Below are 21,349 nucleotides of genomic sequence, written 5' to 3'. Positions count from 1 at the left end.
CTGACTGTTAGGGTTAGGGGGAGGGGGTTTCAAACTGGTCTCGTCTCAAACAGGTCAGTGATTGGGGTGAAGGAGCTAATGGGACAACAAATAATGCGGTGACCAATCGCAGATGTAATGGCATAACTCGCAGGCAGACACCTAAACAAACACACGAGCAGTCGTGAGCATTTAGGGTTTATTGCAGCTATCTTCGACCTTGTCACATGTGAGAGAAAAGGAGGCGTTTTTTCAGCCTTTAGCCATGGTGCAAGATGAAATTTGATGAAAGCCACGACAAAACGGTTCAGCCAGAACATACTCAGCTCCTTCAACGGAACAGTAAAGCACAGCCTGCCATTTGTCAATCTGGTCATTTGAAGGCTTTCATAGTCTGCTAAATTCTTGTTTTCACCCAAGTTGTCACGTCCCCACATTCTACAGAATTTCCACGAGAGATTTACAGGGGCACATCGCCCCATGTATTCGTTTCCGGAATCATTTTTCTGGCACGTGCTTGTATAGAAGGTTCTGGTGATTTATTACGGGTACAGCAGCTTAGTGGCTATGTTAAAGGACTCGCAATGCAGGCACCCAGACTATCGACTCAGGAGATCGGGAGTTCAAATCCCACCCACGGCACTACAAAATGTGAATACAGTTTTAAATAAAATTTTAATTCAGTTTTAAGAAATAAATCTGCCTATAACAAGTTGGTATTTGTAATCATGACGCTGTCAGATTGTCAACTCGAGTCATTATGGCACATAAAATATGAATTAGGAGCAGGAGTAGGCCATTCGGCCCCTCAAGCCTGCTCCGCCATTCAATAAGATCACGGTTGATCTGATTGTGGCCTCAATTCCATATTCCCACCTGCCCCTGGTAACCTTTGACTCTCTTGTTAGTCAAGAATCTATCTACCTCTGCCTGAAAAATGTTCAATGATCCTGCCTTCCCCTGCTCTCCGGGGAAGAGGCTTCCACAGACTCACGGCCCTCTGACAGAGAAAATTTCTCCTCATCTCTGTCTGAAATGGGAGACACCTTATGTCCCCCAGTTCTAGTCCCTCCCACGAGGGGAAACATCCTCTCAGCCTCCACCCTGTCAAGTCCTCTCAGGGTTTTTCAAGTTTCAATAAGATCACCTCTCATTCTTCTAAACTCCAACGGGTACAGACCTAACCTCTTCAACCTTTCCTCATAAGACAACAACCCCCATCCCAGGAATCAGTCTCGTGAACCTTCTCTGAACTGTTTCGAATGTATCTAGAGGAGGCCATTCAGCCCATTGATGCCGGCTCTCTGCACACCAAACCAGTCAGTCCCATTCCCACTCTATCCCCTTATCCATGCGAGTCGCTGGGTAAAAGAAGTTCTTCCTCATATCCCCCCTGTATCTCTTGTCCAAAACATTAAAGTTGTGTCCCCCAAGTCCTTGTACTGTCAGCCACCAGCCCGCCCTCCCCAGTCCTTGTCCCATCAGCCAATGGGAACAGCTTTCCTTTGTCCATCTTATCCAAACCTGTCACCATCTTGTCCACCTCTATCAAATCCTCCCCCCTCAATCTCCTCTGCCCCAAGAAGAACAAGTCCAGCTGTAATATGTAGGAGACATCTCAGCCAACCTGCGCACAGCTAGATCCCACAAACAGCGGTGTGAGAATGACCCAGGTTCATCTGTTTCTTTCCTGAAACAGGAATGAAAACTGCTGGAAAAGCTCAGCAGGGTCTGGCAGCGTCTGTGGAGGGAAAGACAGAGTTAACGTTTCGAATCCGTATGACCCTTCATCAGAACTTCACACAGACTCGAAACATTGACTCTGTCTTCCTCTCTCCGCAGACGCTGCCAGACCTGCTGAGCTTTTCCAGCAATTTTTGTTTTTGTTTCAGGTTTCCAGTATCCGCAGTATTTTGTTTTTCCCCTTAGTGTTTCTTTCGTGATGTTGGTCCAGGGATAAAGATTGGCCCCAGGACAGCGGGGAGAACCCCGCCACCCCCCCCCCCCCCCCCCCCCCCCCCTCCCCCGCTGTTGTTCTTCCAACAGTGGCCACAGAAACACTTGTACCCACCTGGAAGGGCCTGGAAGTAATCCAGAGACCCAGGTTAATGCTCTGGGGACATGGGTAAAAATCCCGTCACCAGCAGTTGGCGGAATTTAAATTCAACTAATAAAATCTGGAGTATGAAGCTAGTCTCAGTAACGGTGACCATGATAACTATCAGCGATTGTTGTAAAAACCCATCTGGGTCACTAATGTCCTTTAGGGAAGGAAGCCTCCCATCCTTACCCGGTCTGGCCTACATGTGATTCCAGAACCATAGCAATGTGGCTGACTCTTAAACTCCCCTTAGTTCAGGGGCAATAAGGGGAGTGTAACAAATGCTGACCTTGCCAGCAACATCTCACGAAAGGACCTCCGATAGTGCAGTGCTCCCTCAGTACGGACAATGGGGAGTGGAGGCCTCGATATTTTGTTGTACTCAAGTCTCATGGAATCTTGACCTTGTGACTCAGAGGTGAGGGGGCCAGCCACTGTATCTTGGCTGACAACCCCTTACTCCATGGAGGTCGATTTTGTGTACATCCCCACCAACAGCCACCGCCCCGCACCCCCCACCCCCAACCACCCTTCCTCAGGCAGAGCAGAAAACTGTGACCCATGGGTCTTACCCATAGCCTGGGGGCGACTTCATGGCGGAAGAGAAGGGATCGCCTTGGTTGCTGCTGCTGCTCCCCGCGGGGTCGGAGGGCGGTCCAAAGGGGGCATGTCGCTGCATCCTCAGCTTTGTGTCATACTCCTGTCGGCTGCTGGGCTTGCTCAGCACACTGTAGGCCTCATTGAGCCTCACAAACCGGCTGTGGAGCTCTGGGTTGGACAGGTCGATGTCCGGATGGAGCTGCGAAGTCAAGAGGGTTTTGCACAGTTAATCATCACGGGCCAACACTTGGGTGCAAGGGGCAGCGGCATTATGGGAGCTAAGCTGTGCAGAAAATGGCCACCGTGTTTCCTACAACAGCGAACGCGCTTTGAAAGCTCCTCCACCCAAATAGCTGGGGGCAGGCTTAACCCTTGTGCTTCACTGCAACGAGAGTTGCTGCATTGCAGTAATTGGAAAAGAAATTGCATTTATATAGTGCTTTGCACTATGTCAGGGCAGTTCTAAAGCGCTTTCCAGCCAACGGAATACTTTGGAAGTGCAGGGGCTGTCAAACTGCGTGAAAGCAGAGAAGAGAGAGCTCATTCGGTAGTGCAGGACTTGAATAGTGCTGAAAAGAGAGAAGTGTTGTCGAAGCTTTTTGTTTTGCACTCTTCAGGACAAATGCAAGAATGCCAAATTTCAGACAATCACAACAAGTTATACTACAGGAGAAATGCTGATTGGTTGACAAGTCGACCCTGATTGGGCGAGGCGTTGCCCCTGTTACTTTCTCCATGGCAACGCCTCAGCCGGAGTCGCTTACCAGCCAATCAGCATGCTTTACCCCTGTAGTGTAAACTGTCTGAAATTTTGCACTCTTGCGTTCGCCCTGAGGTGGGCAGAATGAAAAGTTTTGGTGAGCTGTCTCTCTCTGTGCAGCAACATGGAAGACAGAATCATGGCCGATTGCAGTTCACCTCCCGAGCTGCTGGGACCGTTGGGAGAGCCAACAAAATTGATGCCGTTTTCAGGAAAAACTCCAGAAAACTCCTGCTCCCCTCCACCGTCAAGATGTGACACACTTAAAACCACGCAAACACACCCCGTATATCCTCAGGAACACAGGGTGACTGAGACCTGGGAACGATGAATCATTTCTGATCGTGTTTTAACACGGTAGTGCTCTCAGGCATCTGGGCCAGGGAAGGAGATAGTAGGGGCTGGCGACCAAAGGCTTGGTCGAGGAGGTCGGTTTTAAGGGGAGTCATAAAGGAGGGGAGAGGGACAGAGCGAGATAAAGAGAGAGAGAAAGTGTAAGAAAGAGAGAGAGGTGGAGAGACTGCGAGAGCTTCAGAACCCAGGCAGGTTGAAGGCATGGCTACCAATGACAGAGTGAAGGAAAACACCAGTCACTCAACTGTTAGAGGAGTGCAGACATCTCAGAGGTCTGAAGGGGGCCAGGTAGGGATTTGAAAACAAGGTTGAGAGTTTTAAATTCGACCAGTTTAACGCTAATCAAAAGAGCACAGGGCGTTACCACCTCTGACAGGGTAAAGCCCAAAACTGAAGCCAACCCCACCCCCCCCCACCCCCCACCAAATCCCACAAGTCAAAAACTCCCTTTGCTACCCAGTGAGACCCCTCAACAAAACGACTGACAGGAAAACAGATCTAAAGTATTTGACAATCACTTCACCAGAGTGGATAAATATTTGGCTCTGTCATTAATATGTCAAAACAAAGGGAAAGATTACTTCCCATTCGGAGGGAGCAGCTGGCAAAGTCTCCTGCAGTGTAAACTGCCTCTGTGTAATCCTCATGAAACTCTCTTGGGAAGGAGGGTAAAATACAAATAGAGCGAACACATCCTAATATTGCCGGTGTGAATGTTCCATCAGCTCACTCTGCAGTGAGGGGAGTGAGGGGGAGGTGGAGGGGGTGGTGGTGTGTGTGTGGGTGGGTGGGTGGGGTGGGATGGGTTGGGGCTGGTGGTCAACCCAACTCTCACCAAAGCCTCAAAAGCACTGCGGCTCCTTTCAGAGAACCTGGCATTCGGGCCGTGAGAGTGAAGAATGAAGCCGGGCGCTAATTGAAATCTATTTCCCCGCTCCCCCCTCCCCGAGGGAATGGCTCCGTCCTCCTCTGCAGTGGTAACATCGTCATGGTAACGTCGATGCCAAAACCTGGGGAGACCAGAACCAGGGGGCCGTCGACGTAAGATAGCCGCTCGTTAATCCAAGAGGGGAATTCAGGAGAAGCTTCTTTACCCAGAGAGCGGGGAGAATGTGGAACCCGCTCCCACAGGGAGTGCTTGAGGTGAATGTTATAGACACACTTAAGGGGAAAGCTGGATAAACACATCTGAGGGAGAAGGGAATAGAACGGTAGGGTGATGGAGTGAGATGAAGTGGGGAGGAGGCCCGTGTGGGGAATGAACAGCAGCATAGGCTGATGGGCTGAATGGCCTGACGCTGAGCTGTAAATTCGAGGTGCTCCATTAGATGCTGAAAAGAGTAGGGGTGGGGGGGGAGTGGAGGGTGGACCGGGGGGTCTTTCTGGAACATCTTCATGATGGATGGAACTATCTCGCTCATCTGCGGTTGCTGGGAGTGTTTCTGCACACCCCTCAGCTGCCTTGGTTAGCTGGGGGTGGGGGGGGGGGCGGTTTCTGCAGAAAGCCTAGCTGCACAGATTTCCACTGGTGCTCTACGCTCTATCCCCACACTCCATCCAACGCCACCACCACCGCAGCACCTCCCCCCCCACAACAACCTCCACATTTCAGTTCCCCCTGCACCGCACGTCTCCTTGGCGCACAGTGTACCTGCTGGCTCACTCCAAAAGGCTCTGTGTTGTCACAGCGTAACAGCGCGTGGAGTCACACCAGCAATAGCTGTTTGCCTTCCACTGAACTAAACCGCCAACTGGAATCACCTTAAAACTCATCCACAGGGTGTGGGCGTCGCTGGCTGGGCCCAGCATTTATTGCCCATCCCTAACTGCCCCTTGAGAAGGCGGGGGTGAGCCGCCTTCTTGAGCCGCTGCAGTCCCTGTGGTGTAGGTACACCCATAGCGCTGTTAGGGGGAGGGAATTGCAGGATTTTGACCCAGTGACAGTGAAGGAACGGCCGATATATTTCCAAGTCAGGGTGGTGAGTGACTTGGAGGGGAACTTGCGAGTGGCGGTGTTCCCGTGCCTGGTAGAGGTCGGGGGTTTGGGAGGTGCTGTCAGAGGAGCCTCGAGTTGTTGTAGTGCATCAGATGGTACACACACTGCTGCCACTGTGCGTCAGTGGTGGAGGGAGTGAACGTTTTATGTGGTGGCCGATCAAGCGAGGCTGCTTTGACTGCATTCAGCTGCCTTAAGCAGCGGATAGAGAGAGGCAGGTCCGACAGTTTACACTCCAAAGTGTGAAAGGGAGCATCTACAGAAGGGATCTTGTCCAGCACGTTTCCTCCAGCTGCTTATGGGGGAGGGAGGACAGCGCCAACTCTTTTAAATTCCTCTGACAAAAGGAGGCAAGGTTGCAGAATGCGATTGAAAAGGTCGCAGGGCACTCTGTGTATCACACAGAGTCACAGAAAATAAAGCAGACGAAGGAGGCCATTCGGCCCAACGCATCCGTGATCGAGCCGATGGGTATGTATGATGTGATCAATGGTGTCGGAGAAGCATTAGCAGCTTGTAGCCTCTGCCTGAACCCACAGGTTGAACTTGCAATTGCTCTGGGGTACGTGCACATTTCCAGGGGAGGGAGGGAGGGACAGACACACGCACAAAGTGGGGGGAGACGGTGGCGTAGTGGTAATGTCACTAGACTAGTAATCCAGAGGCCCAGGCTAATGCTCTGGGGACGAGGGTTCGAATCCCACCACGGCCAGCTGGTGGAATTTAAATTCAATTAATAAATCTGGGATATAAAGCTAGTCTCAGTAACGGTGATCATGAAACTATCATCGATTGTTGTAGAAACCCATCTGGTTCACCAATGTCCCTTTAGCAAACGAAATCTGCCATCCTTACCCAGTCTGGCCTACATGTGACTCCAGACCCATAGCAATGTGGTTGACCCTTAACTGCCCTGTGAAATAGCCGAACAAACCCACTCAGTTCAAGGGCAATCAGGGATGGGGCAACAAATGCTGGCCTTGCCCAGCGACACCCACATCCCACGAAAGAATAAATACACACACACACACACACACACACACACACACACACACACGGTCATTTAGGAAATAACTGGTGTTCAGCATCTGCCACTTGCAATTTATTCAGGTGCAGGAGCAGGAGCTGGGACCAATTTGCCTGAACGGGCCCAGTTAATGATCCAATCAACCTCGTTTAATGATGTGCCTGGGTATTAATCTCAGCTCCCAACTCCCTGACATCTTCAAAGGCAGAATTCGATTCCGCAGTTCAGACGGAGGAAGAGGTGCTGATAGGAGCTTAAGGTTTAGAAAGATTCATTACTCAGTCAGGGAGGGAGGGAGGTCTGTGCTTGATGATTATTGACAATTCCAGACATGAGATGCATTTGGCCCTGAACCAACCAGCACCACCACCAAGCCCTTCCCCTGTCGCCAATGGCTGATTGTCAATCTGGCCCCTCCCGCTCAGTGCTCCTCCATGTTGAACACCACTTGGGGGAAGCACTGAGGGTGGCAAGGGTACAGAAGTACTCTGGGTGGGGGACTTCAATGTCCATCACCAAAAGTGGCTCGGTAGCACCACTACTGACCGAGCTGGCCAGATGCTAATGTACATAGCTGCTAGACTGGGTCTGCAGCAAGTGGTGAGGGAACCAACAAGAGGGGAAAAAACATACTTGACTTCATCCTCAACAACTTGCCTGCTGCAGATGCAATAGTATTGGTAAGAGTGACCACTGCACGTCCTGTCTTCACATTGAGGATACCTTCCATCATGTTGTGTGGCACTGCCGCTGTGCTAGATGTCTAGCAATTCAGGACTGGGCAACCATGAGGTACTGTGGGCCATCAGCAGCAGCAGAATTGTACTCAAACACAATCTGTAACCTCATGGCCCAGCATATCCCCCACTCTACCATTACCATCAAGCCAGGGGATCAACCCTGGTTCAGTGAAGAGTGCAGGAGGGCATGTCAGGAGCAGCACCAGGCACACCTAAAAATGAGGTGTCAACCTGGTGAAGCTACAACACAGGACTACTTGCGTGCCAAACAGAATAAGCAGCAGGTGATAGACAGAGCTAAGTGATTCCACAACCAATGGGTCAGATCCAAGCTCTGCAGTCCTGCCACATCCAGTCGTGAATGGTGATGGGCAATTAAACAACTCACTGGAAGAGGAGGCTCCACAAACATCCCCATCCTCAATGATGGGGGAGCCCAGTATATTAGTGCAAAAGATAAGACTGAAGCATTTGCAACAATCTTCAGCCTGAAGTGCTGAGTGGATGTTCCATCTTGGCCTCCTCCAGAGGTCCCCAGCATCACAGATCCCAGACTACAGACAATTCGATTCACTTCATGTGATATCAAGAAATGGCTGAAGGCACTGGATACTGCAATGGCGATGGACCCTCACAACATTCCACAGTAGCACGGAAGACTCGTGTGACTGGAAGCCTGTGTCCAGTGGTGTACCGCAGGACTCGGTGCTGGGACCCTTGCTGTTTGTAGTGTACATTAATGATATAGACATGAATGTAGGAGGTATGATCAGTAAGTTGGCAGGTGACATGAAAATTGGTGGTGTTAAGTAGTGAGGAGGAAAGCCTTGAACTACAGGATGATATAGACGGGCTGGTGAGATGGGCAGAACAGTGGCAAATGGAATTTAATCCTGAGAAGTGTGAGGTGATGCATTTTGGGAGGACTAACAAGGCAAGAGAATACACAATGAATGGAAGGACCCTAGGAATTATAGATGGTCAGAGGGACCTTGATGTGCATGTCCATAGATCCCTGAAGGCAGCAGGACAGGTAGAAAAGGTGGTTAGGAAGGCAAATGGGATACTTGCCTTTATTAGTCAAGGCATTGGATACAAGAGCAGAGAGGTTATGTTGGAGCTGTATAAAATGCTAGTTGGGCCACAGCTGGAGTACTGTGTGCAGTTCTGGTCGCCACACTATAGGAAGGATGCGATTGCACTGGAGAGGGTGCAGAGGAGATTCACCAGGATGTTGCCTGGGCTGGAGCGTTTCAGCTAAAAGAGAGACTGGATAGGCTAGGGTTGTTTTCCTTAGAGCAGAGAAGGCTGAGGGGGGACCTGATAGAGGTATACAAAATGATGAGGGGCATTGATAGGGTAGATAGGAAGAAACTTTTCCCCTTAATGGAGGGGTCAATACCAGGGGGCATAGATTTAAGGCAAGGGACAGAAGTTTAGAGGCAATCTGAGGAAAAAATTTTTCACCCAGAGTGTGGGGCATATCTGGAACTCACTGCCTGAGGGGGTGGTAAAGGCAGGAAACGTCACAACATTTAAGAAGTATTTAGATGACACTTGAAACGCCACAGCATACAAGGATATGGGCCAAGTGCTGGAAAATGGGACTAGAGTAGATAGGGGCTTGGAACAGACACGATGGGCCAAAGGGTCCTTTCTGTGCTGTAAAACTCTATGACTCTACGCTCTAGAACTTGCCACGCCCCTAGCCAAGCTGTTCCAGTACAGCTACGACACTGGCATCTACCTAGCAATGTGGGAAATTGCCCAGGTATGTCCTGAACACCAAAAGCAGGACAAATCCAACTTTGCCAATTACTACCCCATTATTCTACTCTCGATCATCAGTAAAATGATGCAAGGGGTCATCAACAGCTCTATTAGGCTGTAGTTGCTTAGCAATGACCTGCTCAGTTTGGGTTCCGTCAGGGTTACTCAGCTCATTACAGCCTTGGTTCAAACATGGGCAAAAGAGCTGAACTCCCGAGGTGAGGTGAGAGTGACTGCCCTTGACATCAAGGCAGCATTTGACCGAGTGTGGCATCAAGGAGCCCAGGCATAACTGGAATCAGTGGAAATCAGGGGGAAAACTCTCCATTGGTTGTAGTCATACCTAGCACAAAGGAAGATGGTTGTGGTTGTTGGAGGTCGGTTATCTCAGCTCCAGGACATCACTGCAGGAGTTCCTCAGGGTAGTGTCCTCGGCCCAACCATCTTCAGCTACTTCATCAATGACCTTCCTTCCATCATAAGGTCAGAAGTGGGGATGTTCGCTGATGATTGCACAATGTTCAGCACCATTCGCAACCCCTCAGATACTGAAGCAGTCCATGTACGAATGCAGCAAGACCTGGACAATATCCAGACTTGGGCTGACAAGTGGCAAGTAACATTCACACCACACAAGTGCCAGGCAACGACCATCTCCAACAAGAGAGAATCTAACCCTCGCCCCTTGACATTCAATGGCATTACCATCACTGAATCCCCTGCTATCAACATCCAGGGGGTTACCATTGACCAGAAACTGAACTGGATTAGCCATATAAATACTGTGGCTACAAGAACAGGTCCGATACTAGGAATCCTTTGGTAAGTAACTCACTTCCTGACTCCCCAAAGCCTGTCCACCATCTACAAGGCACAAGTCAGGAGCGTGTGATGGAATACTCCCCACTTGCCTGGACAAGTGCAGTTCTAACAACACTCAAGAAGCTCGACACCATCCAGGACAAAGCAGCCCCACTTGATTGGCACCCCTTCCACAAACATTCACTCCGTCCACCATCGACGCACAGTAGCAGCAGTGAGTGTACCATCCACAAGATGCACTACAGGAATTCACCAAGGCTCCTTAGACAGCACCTTCCAAACCCACGACTACAACCATCTAGAAATACAAGGGCAGCAGGCTCCTGGGAACAGCACCACCTGCAAGTTCCCCTCCAAGTCACTCACCACCCGGACTTAGAAGCATATCGGCCGTTCCTTCACTGTCGCTGGGTCAAAATCCTGGAACTACCTCCCTAAAAGGACTGTGGGTGTACCTACACCACAGGGACTGCAGTGGTTCAAAAAGGCAGCTCACCACTACCTTCTCAAGGGCAATTAGGAATGGGCAATAAATGCTGGGCCCAGCCAGCAACACCCACACCCCCATGAATGGATAAAAAAAGACCCTATCCCTTGGTCTCTCCCTGTGGGCACTAGCGCCCTCTGGAGGTGCAGCCAAATTCCCAAGCTAAGCTGACAGAGAGGAACTGAATGCCTGGCAAACCACATGTGCCCACTGGACTGGTACTCCCCATCCAATGTGCCCCCCACCTCCTCTCCCACACACCCCACCCCCCCCACCCCCACCCCCCACAACCTGCCCCGCTCTGCCATTTTGCAAGTCCCGCCACACCACACCCTGCTGCCCCGCTCTGCCATTGCACCAGCCCTGCCACACCACACCCTGCTGCCCCGCTCTGCCGCTGCCCCGCACGCACATTTGCTTTTGCAGGCCGCCTGTACAAACTGGTTAAGGCGAAGCACAAAGCAGGGCCGCACGCAGAGCAAACTCTGAAAGGTGGGGGAGTTTAGTACACAGCTTCCTGGTGGCATCACTGCAGAGAGAGAGAGAGGAAAAGGAGCAGGAGTAGGCCACTCGGCCCCTCGAGTCTGCTCCGCCATCCAGAACATATCACGGCTGACCTGATTGTGGGCTTAACTCCGCTTTCCTGCCTGTTCCCCAGCCCCCCTCTGCCCCCCCGATAACCCCCGACTCCCTCGTCGATCGAAAATCTGTCTTAACTCAGCCTTGGATCTGTTCAGCGGCCCAGCCTGCCCCGCTCTCTGGGCGAGACGGACGGGCGGCCCTCTGAAAGAAGGGGGCTCCTCCTCCCCATCTCCGCCTTAAACGGGGGAGAGCCCTGATTCCCAAACCCGGGCTGCCCCGCGACTGAAGGGCGCCATCTACTCGGGGTCGTGCGTTGCTGCCGTGGGGTGTTCCTGCGGTGGAATGGGCTGATTCTCATCCCGTGGATCTTTGGGCATATTGTGTGGTTGGGGGGAGGGGGGGCGCGCGTATGGCGGGTGTGAGGAGATGGGGACTGGGATTGTATCTTCTACACAAGAGCCTAGGGAGACAGAAAGCTGTTTCAGAAGACGTGCCCTGCACTGCACAAAGGCCAAAAAGCAAGTGACTCACTCAAGGGACACCTTCCCAACAATTGGGGGATGTCAGCCATTTCACCGTGTCCAATCCAACTTCCTTTCTTTTACAGCGGCACTAAACACACAAAACCAAACCAAGAGGAAAAAAAGGAGCCAACAGGAGAGGTTAAACCTCTGCCGTTAACAGGCCTCAAACATTTCCGCTTTTGATTGACTGGCTTTGTTACACAACACACGCTCCTTGTTTTGAAACAACACTTGAGGAATGCAATTGAAAAACTCAGGCACGTCAATCTGAGAGAATGCCAGAGATAATTACAGGACTGAGTGTCGCACAGGACCGAAACCACAAAGCACCAGGAGGGAAGTCGGGACATATTCTTTCCCGTCGATGGGGAGAGCTGCTGTTCAGGGTCCTCCTCATCCCTCCACGACATCTCTACCTGGGATTTTCTTTTTTTAAATTCATTTATGGGACGTGGGTGTCGCTGGCTGGGCCCAGCGTTTATTGCCCATCCCTAATTACCCCTTGAGAAGGTGGGGGTGAGCTGCCTTCTTGAGCCGCTGTAGTCCATGTGGTGTAGGTACACCCACGGTGCTGTTAGGGAGGGAGTTCCAGGATTTTGACCCAGCGACAGTGAAGGAACGGCCGATATATTTCCAAGTCAGGATGGTGAGTGGCTCGGAGGGGAACTTGCAGGTGGTGGTGTTCCCATGTGTGATTCTCGGTGCGGTACAGGCTCTGTAACGCTCCCTCACACCTCGTTCAAGCTGCAGTTTTTCAGGCAGGAGGTTAGGCTGCGAGTCTTAGACTCAAATACGGCACTGAAGGAGGCCAATCGGCCTTCTGGTCCATGTCGGCCCTCTGGAGGTCAATCCACTCAGTCCCTTTCCCTGACTCCCCTGCTCCATCCCCATATCCCTGCAAGTTTATTTCCTTCAAGCACCGATCTAATTTCTTTTGAAATTATTGCTTCTTTCTGCTTCCACCACCCTCGTGAGCAGGTTGCAGGTCATCGCCAGTCGCTGAGTAAGAAAGTTCTTCCTCAAATTACCCCCCACCCACCTTGCCCAAAACCTTAAATCGGTTTCCCCCCCAATCCTTGTCCCAACAGCTAATGAGAATGGCTTTTGTCTACCTTATCCAAACCTGTCATCATCTTGTCCACCTCTATTAAATCCTCCCCCTCTCAATCTCCTTCGCTCCAAGGAGAACAAGCCCAGCTTCTCCAACCCCCCTAACCCCTGTCGCTAAAATCCCCTCATCCCTGGGACCGTTCTGGTCAATCTCCTGCGCAACCCTCTCAAAGACCCTCACATCCTTCCCCTAAAGTGTGGTGACCAGGTTTGGAACCAATGCAGTAGTTGTGGCCCAACCAGAGCTTTATAAAGCTTCCCTGCTTTTGTGCTCATTACCTCTATTTATGGAGCCTGTTTGTTTTGCTAACCACGCCCTCAATCTGATTGATTCTGCCTTCAGTACACTCGCAAACACACACACACGCAAACACAATCAGGCTGGCAAGGGGGGATGGAGTTGCAGTCAATAGAGTGAAAAGGCCAAAAATTGGTTCCATATGCCATCGTGAGCTCCAGCAACTGAGGTATGACCAAGTCCAGAGCTCCTCATCTGACTTGGACTCAGCAGGTTTCTGGCCTCCAACAGTCCTCCAAGTGCCAGAAACCTGGGAAGTCCCTGCCACCACCTGCTGTGGATCGGATAGTGGGATGTGTTCACCAGATTGTGACCCTGAAGCTACTCTAGAACTAGGTCCCACCGAGGTGTGTGTCTCTGCGGTGGTGGAGGGTGTGGGTGAGCGCTGTGACGGCTCTTCAATGAGGGTGTCATCAGATTCTTCTTCCGAGGTGTCTTCGGGGCTTGAGTCGAGGACCTGGGTCGTGGACCCCCTTGGCTGTTTCCCAGATGTGCCTACAAAAGCAAGGAGAGATAATTAGTGAATGGCAGGGGAGCGCAGTACAGGGGGACTCACAGCATGGTTGTCTGATGGATGTTGCACTGCTGGACCCTCACTTGGTTGAGCACCGCTGACCTCCCCATCAGCACAGGCTCGCCGGCCAGCTGGATGACTCTAATGGCAAAGTCTGTGAGGACCTTGATGTCGGGCATTCCTCCCCCCAGTCTGTGACCTCTCCCTTTTGTTGTGTGCCAGCTTGTCCTGCATGAAGACAGGTGGAGAGAGTGTGAGCAGGATGCCTGGCCTGTGTGGGTGGTGAGTGGTGTCATGGACAGGATGAGGACATGCTCCACAGGGCAGATGGTGTGCGTGTGAGAGAGTGAATGGTGATGTCCCTTGAACTGGCAGGGAGTGAGGGCCCTGGGTATGTGTGACGGGTTTGTGTGTATGTGGGTTGAGAGTGATGAGAAGAGTGACTTACCCTGGCGAAACAGAGGAGAACATTCATCCTCTTTCGGCACAGGTTGGCTGTCCTCTTTGGCAGGGCGTTGGCACTGACCACTGCTGCCACCGCCTTCCATGCTGGTGACCTTGCTTGCTGTGTTTGCCCAGAGCGGGAATAGAGGCCTCCACAGCGACCAGTGGGCGCCCAAGGGAGGCGTCACTAGATTTGGGGGCAGCATGCTTCCTCCCTTTGACAGCCGTTACACACACACACAATCTCAAACACACAAACCGTTACACACAAACAAACCGTTACACACACACAATCTCAAACACACAAACCGTTACACACACACAATCTCAAACACACAAACCGTTACACACACACACACAATCTCAAACACACAAACCGTTACACACACACACAAACCGTTACACACACACAATCTCAAACACACAAACCGTTACACACACACAATCTCAAACACACAAACCGTTACACACACACAATCTCAAACACACAAACCGTTACACACACACAAACCGTTACACACACACACAATCTCAAACACACAAACCGTTACACACACACAATCTCAAACACACAAACCGTTACACACACACAATCTCAAACACACAAACCGTTACACACACACACAATCTCAAACACACAAACCGTTACACACACACAATCTCAAACACACAAACCGTTACACACACACACAATCTCAAACACACAAACAGTTACACACACACACAATCTCAAACACACAAACCGTTACACACACACACAATCTCAAACACAAAAACCGTTACACACACAGTCTCAAACACACAAACCGTTACACACACAGTCTCAAACACACAAACCATTACACACACAGTCTCAAACACACAAACTGTTACACACACAATCTCAAACACACAAACCGTTACACACAGTCTCAAATACACAAACCGTTACATACACAGTCTCAAACACACAAACCGTTACACACACACAATCTCAAACACACAAACCGTTATACACACAGTCTCAGACACACAAACCCATTACACAGTCTCAAACACACAAACCGTTACACACACAGCTTCAAACACACAAACTGTTACACACACACACAATCTCAAACACACAAACCATTCCACACACACAGCCTCAAACACACAAACCATTACACAATCTCAAACACACAAACCGTTACACACAGTCTCAAACACACAAACCGTTACACACAGTCTCAAACACACAAACCGTTACACACACAGTCTCAAACACACTTACAGACACACACACTCTTTCGTACTCTCAAGCGCAGACACAAACACACACTTTCGCACTCTCAAACACAGACACACATTCGCTCTCTCAAACAGACAAGCATACACATTTTCACACTCTCAAGCACGCACACAGTGTCAAACATGCACACAGTCTCAAACGTGTAAACACACAGTCTCAAACACATTCACGCACCGTCTCAAACATGCTCTCACACACAAACACGTACACACAAACACGCACAAACACACTCGCGCGCACACAGTCTCAAACACACAGAAACACTCTCAAAAACAGACACACACAGTCTCAAACACACACACAGTCTCAAACACTCTCACACACTCTCTCACACACAGTCTCAAACACACACATGCACTCTCAAACATAAACACAGTCTCAAACACGCGCAGGCACACACAGTCTCAAACACACACATGCACTCACAAAGACACAGTCTCAAACACGCACAGTCTCAGACAGTCTCACACACACACACACACACACACATACACATTGTCTGAATAGCAATCAGGAAGAAGAATAATGCTCGCTACCCAGCCTCTCTCTCTCTGGCAGCACTGGAGGGAGGAACCTGGCTCCTCCGACAGTGCTGCACTCCCTTAAGCGCTGCACTTGGAGTGTCGGCCAAGTTTTTATGGTCAAGTCTCTGGAGCAGGTCTTGAGCCCCTGACCTCCTGACTCAGAAAACACGGCCTACCAGTGAGCCAGCAATGAAGGCGAGTCTTGGAAAGGGGGTTGTAGCTGAAAGCATACAGGCGTGAATGATTTCGGAAACTGTCCATCTACTAAATGATCTGCTTCCGCCCTGTGTTGGGCCCAGACTCACTGCTGAAGAAAAAGTCTTGTCACTAGTTTACAGATTTGGAAGAACATCTGTCTAGTTAACACTCCTTTGGGTCTGCTGTTTTACTTTTGTGTGGGAGGCCTGCTGAGGTCACCAGGAGAAATAGCTAAGTAGGAGTTACTGAACTGAACCTGGCCCTCAGATTAATTAACTTCCAAAGCTTTCATAACTGTTCATCTTCTCCTGACGAAGGATCCTGACATGTTAAGATCTTGTCCAACCCACACCCTCCCCGCCCCTCACCGAGTTTAGCAAATTGTTTCAGATACTCTGTGTGTGTGCGTGTTTGTGTGCGTGCGTTTGTGTGCATTTGCGTGTGTTTGTGTGCGCGCGTGCGCGTCTGTGTGTGTGTGTGTGTGCATGTATGTGTGTGTGCACATTTGCGCGTGTGGGTGCGTGTGCGTGCGTTTGAGTGCGTGCATACGTTTGTGTGCATGCGTACGTTTGTGTGTGTGCACATTTGTGTGTGTGTGCATGTGCATGCGTTTGTGTGTGCGCATGCACGTTTGTGTGTGTATGTGCACCTGTACGTGCGTTTGTGTGTGTGCGTGCGCGTTTGTGTGTGTGTGTACGTTTATGTGTGCACGTTTGTGTGTGTACATGTTTGTGTGTGCGCACGTTTGTATGCGTGTGTGCATGTGTACGCGCATGTGTGTGTGTGTGCGTGCGCACACCCGAGTCGGAGGGGGCTCCAAGCTCCCACAAGGGCCTCTCGGCCTTCATTGTCAGCTATCAAACCCTCAGTGAAGCTGCCTGTACGCAGGTGGCTGTCGAGCTGTGCTGACGTGTGGGCGGATTGTCAAACGGAAAGGAACCATCAGCAACAACAACGATGAAAACCATTTTGCTTGGTGAGGTGACCATTCTGCTTTGCCCCGGCCTTTTGGGGCTCTCACAGGGACCTCTGGTGCCAGTACTGAGGGAGCGCGAGGCCCTCTCGGGTGCTTGTGAAAGATCCCACAGCACCATTTTGAAGACGGGGCTGGGTGGGGAGGTTGTTGGTTGGTGGGGGGGGGGGTTGCAGATTCTCTCCGGTACCTTGGGGCCAATATTTATCCCTCAACCAGCATCATTTAAAAAAAAGACACAGATGATCTGGGTCATGACATCAATGCTGTTTGTGGGAGTTTGCTGTGCATGAACTGGCATTTCCTACAGCGGGCCACACTGCAGAAGTGCTTGGCGGAAAAGTGCTTCAGGACGTCCTGAGGTGGTGAGAGGTGTTATGGAAAATGCCAGCCGTTCTTTCCGCCTTGCCCACTGCCTCTGAAGTACGTTGCAGCCAATACCTTAACCGTGAGTGAGGGGGCCACTCTGATAACCAGTGGGTGTTTAGCCAACATGTCCTTCTGATCCTTTCTCCCTCGCGTGTTTACCCAGCTCCACCCTTAAATGTACCTTCCCCCACTCGCCGCTCCCTGTGGGGGCGAGTCCCACATTCTCCCCACTCTCTAGGTAAAGGCTTCCTCTTGAGTTCCCCAATTGAACTGACGAGTGACGATCTTTTACAGGCGATAACTGAGGCTGGACGGTGGCCGGGGGGGGTCTAGCACGGTCCTGCGACGCCTTGCTCCTCTGCGACAGCCTGGCCTAACAAACTGGGAGGAAGGCAAGTGTCCACTCCTCGTCCCCCCACCTTCCCACCAAAGGGTTAAAGTGACATCCCGAGGGGACGAGGAATGATTGTGTTTCCCTTTCAGGTGCAGGAATTCCATCTAGTCAAGTGATTTGAAGCACAACACCGAGCCTGAAAAACCTTCTGTTGTTCTTCGAGGGCCGGGTGTCAACACTGAGGATGTACCTCATTTCATTCCCACAAAAAAAAAGCTGCAGAATGCGGCCCCGAGGAGCTTGTTTTCCCTTCCAGAGTCGGGTGCTGACGCCTGAAGAGAAAGGCGTTCTTTTGCCGGTGCCTCAGCCCTTTGAACGGAGCCGCATCGACTTGCCTCGTGACAAGGCAGCGCTGCCTGCCGCTATCTGTGCCTGCCGATCAGGAGCCCACAGGGAGTCACCGGGGCAGGAACAATGGGCCCCCATCGCCAGGCTGAATACCCTGAATGACCATTTCAAAGGAGTCCCAGATAAGGTTTCAAAACATGCCCAGCCGGCTCTGGTAGATTAGCTCCTGCTATTTCTGTGCAGGCTGTGAGGGCGCAGCAAGGGGGCATTTTTAAAGGATTTTGAATTTTTCATTCTTGCTCGCTAACCGCCTTTCCCTAACTGGGGCAGGGGGGCTGGGGGCTTCTTCCCTCCGCTGAATAGGCATTTATTTTTTTTTTGTTGAAACGTGGCTCACTGACTCCTCTCCCCTCACTCAGTTCAGGAGGAGGCAGTAGCAAAATAGTTATGTCACTGGGCTAGCAACCCAGGCTAATGCTCTGGGAACACGGGTTCAAACTCCAGTTTAAATCCAATTAATACATCTGGAATTAAAAAGCTAGTCTCAGTGACGGTGACCATGAATCTATCATCGATTGTCGTAAAAACCCCATTTGCTTCACTAATGTCCCCTTTAAGGAAAGGAAATCTGCTGTCCTTATCTGGTCTGGGCCTACACATGACTCCAGACCTACAGCAACGTGGCTGACACTTAAATGCCCTCTGAGCAAGGGCTATTAGGGATGGGTAGTGAATGCTGGCCTAGCCAACAACGCCCACATCCCATGCACAAATATAAAAAAATTTTGTAATCTTCTCCAGCCCCTACACCCTCCCTATCTCTGTAAATTCCTCCAGCCCCTACAACCCTCCCTATCTCTGTAAATTCCTCCAGCCTCTACAACTCTCCCTATCTCTGTAACCTCCTTCACCCCTACAACCCTCCCTATCCCTGTAACCTCCTCCAGCCCCTACAACCATCCCTATCTCTGTAACCTCCTCCAGCCCCTACAACCCTCCCTACCTCTGTACTCCTCCAGCCCCTACAACTCTCCCTATCTCTGTAACCTCCTCGAGCCCCTACAACCCTCCCTATCTCTGTAAATTCCTCCAGCCCTTACAACCCTCCCTATCTCTGTACTCCTCCAGCCCCTACAACTCTCCCTATCTCTGTAACCTCCTCAAGCCCCTACAACCCTCCCTATCTCTGTAACCTCGTCCAGCCCCTACAACCCTCCCTATATCTGTAACCTCCTCCAGCCCCTACAACCCCCCCTATCTCTGTAACCTCCTCCAGCCCCTACAACCCTCCCTATCTCTGTAACCTCTTTCACTCCCTACAACCCTCCCTTTTCTAGTACTGCTAAAACACTGGCAATGTGTAAAATTGCCCAGGTCTGTCCTGTACACAAAAAGCAGGACAAATCCAACCCAGCCGATTACCGCCCCATTAGTCTACTCTCCATCATCAATAAAGAAATGGAAGGTGCCAACAACAGTGCTATCAGGCGGCACTTGCTTAGCAATAACCTGCTCACTGACGCCTAGTTTGGGTTCCGCCAGGGCCACTCAGCTCCTGACCTCATTACAGCCTTGGTTCAAACATGGACAAAAGTGCTGAACTCCCGAGGTGAGGTGAGAGTGACTGCCCTTAACATCAAGGCAGCATTTGACCGAGTGTGACATCAAGGAGCCCCAGCAAAACCGAAGTCAATGGGAATCGAGGGAAAACTCTCCGCTGTTTGGAGTCATACTGAGCACAAAGGAAGATGGTTGTGGTTGTTGGAGGTCAATCACCTCAGCTCCAGGACATCACTGCAGGAGTTCCTCAGGGTAGTGTCCTCGGCCCAACCATCTTCAGCTGCTTCATCAATGACCTTCCTTCCATCATAAGGTCAGAAGTGGGGATGTTCGCTGATGATTGCACAATGTTCAGCACCATTCACAACTCCTCAGATACTGAAGCAGTCCATGTCCAAATGCAGCAAGACCTGGACAATATCCAGGTTTGGGCTGACAAGTGGCAAGTAACATTTGCATCACACAAGTGCCAGGCAATGACCATCTCCAACAAGAGAGAATCCAACCATCACCCTTTGATGTTCAATGGCATTACCACTGCTGAATCCCCCACTATCAACACCCTGGGGGTTACCATTGACCAGAAACTGAACTGGACCAGGCATATAAATACTGTGGTTACAAGAGCAGGTCAGAGACTAGGAATCCTTCGATGAGTAACTCATCTCCTGACTCCCCAAAGCCTGTCCACCATCTACAAGGCACAAGTCAGGAGTGTGATGGAATACTCCCCACTTGCCTGGATGAGTGCAGCTCACACAACACTCAAGAAGCTCGACACCATCCAGGACAAAGCAGCCCTGCTTGATTGACATCCCATCCACAAACATTCACTCCCTCCACCACCGACGCACAGTAGAAGCAATATGTATCATCTACAAGGTGCACTGCAGGAATTCACCAAGGCTCCTGAGACAGCACCTTCCAAACCCATAAACTCTATAATCTAGAAGGACAAGGGCAGCAGACACATGGGAACACCACCACCTGCAAGTTCCCCTCCAAGTCACTCACCATCCTGACCTGGAAATATATCAGCCGTTCCTTCACTGTCGCTGGGTCAAAATCCTGGAACTCCCTCCCTAACAGCGCTGTGGGTGTACCTACACCACAGGGACTGCAGCGGCTCAAGAAGGCGGCTCACCAGCACCTTCTCAAGGGGGCAATTAGGGACGGGCAATAAATGCTGGCCTAGCCAGCAAAGCCCGCATCCCTTGAATGATTAAAACAAAAAAAAGCCCCTACAACCCTCCTTATCTCTGTAACCTCCGAGATCTCTGCGCTCCTCCAATTCCGGCCTCTTGACCATCCCCCCCCCCGATTCCCATCGCTCCATCGTTGGCGGCCGTGCCTTCAGCTGCCTGGGGCCCTTAGCTCTGGAATTGCCTCCTTAGTGGAGGAGAGAGAGGCGGAGAGGTTTAAGGTGCTCCTTGAAACCGTCCCCTTTGACCGGGCTTTGGGCCACCTGCCCCTAATGCCTCCCTATGTGGCTCAGGGGTGGTGGGGGGGAAGGGGGGGGGGGGGGGGGGGGCAAACTGTGTTTTATGATGCCGTGGTGAAGCCATGGGGCATTTCATGACGTTAAAGGCGCTATATAAACAAAAGTTGTTGGGTCTAAAAAAAAAGGAAACACTTCCAAAGTACTTGATTGGCTGTAAAGCGCTT

The 21,349-nt window shown here is 51.0% G+C and overlaps 1 protein-coding gene across 4 annotated transcripts in view; it reads right to left on the bottom strand.

Moving 5' to 3' along the window:
• dnajc4 (DnaJ (Hsp40) homolog, subfamily C, member 4) overlaps nucleotides 1-21,349 on the bottom strand; it is a 121,901-nt gene that overhangs the window by 68,329 nt on the left and 32,223 nt on the right. For all 4 annotated transcript variants that reach the window (XM_041179985.1, XM_041179987.1, XM_041179988.1 and 1 more), the window contains exon 6: nucleotides 2,653-2,879. In XM_041179985.1, the coding sequence (XP_041035919.1) occupies nucleotides 2,653-2,879 (227 nt within the window). The remainder of the gene's footprint in view (nucleotides 1-2,652; nucleotides 2,880-21,349) is intronic.

Source organism: Carcharodon carcharias, chromosome 37 (genome assembly GCF_017639515.1).
Source record: "Carcharodon carcharias isolate sCarCar2 chromosome 37, sCarCar2.pri, whole genome shotgun sequence".
Classification (NCBI taxonomy): domain Eukaryota; kingdom Metazoa; phylum Chordata; class Chondrichthyes; order Lamniformes; family Lamnidae; genus Carcharodon; species Carcharodon carcharias.
This window is presented reverse-complemented; position numbering and strand designations above follow the sequence as displayed.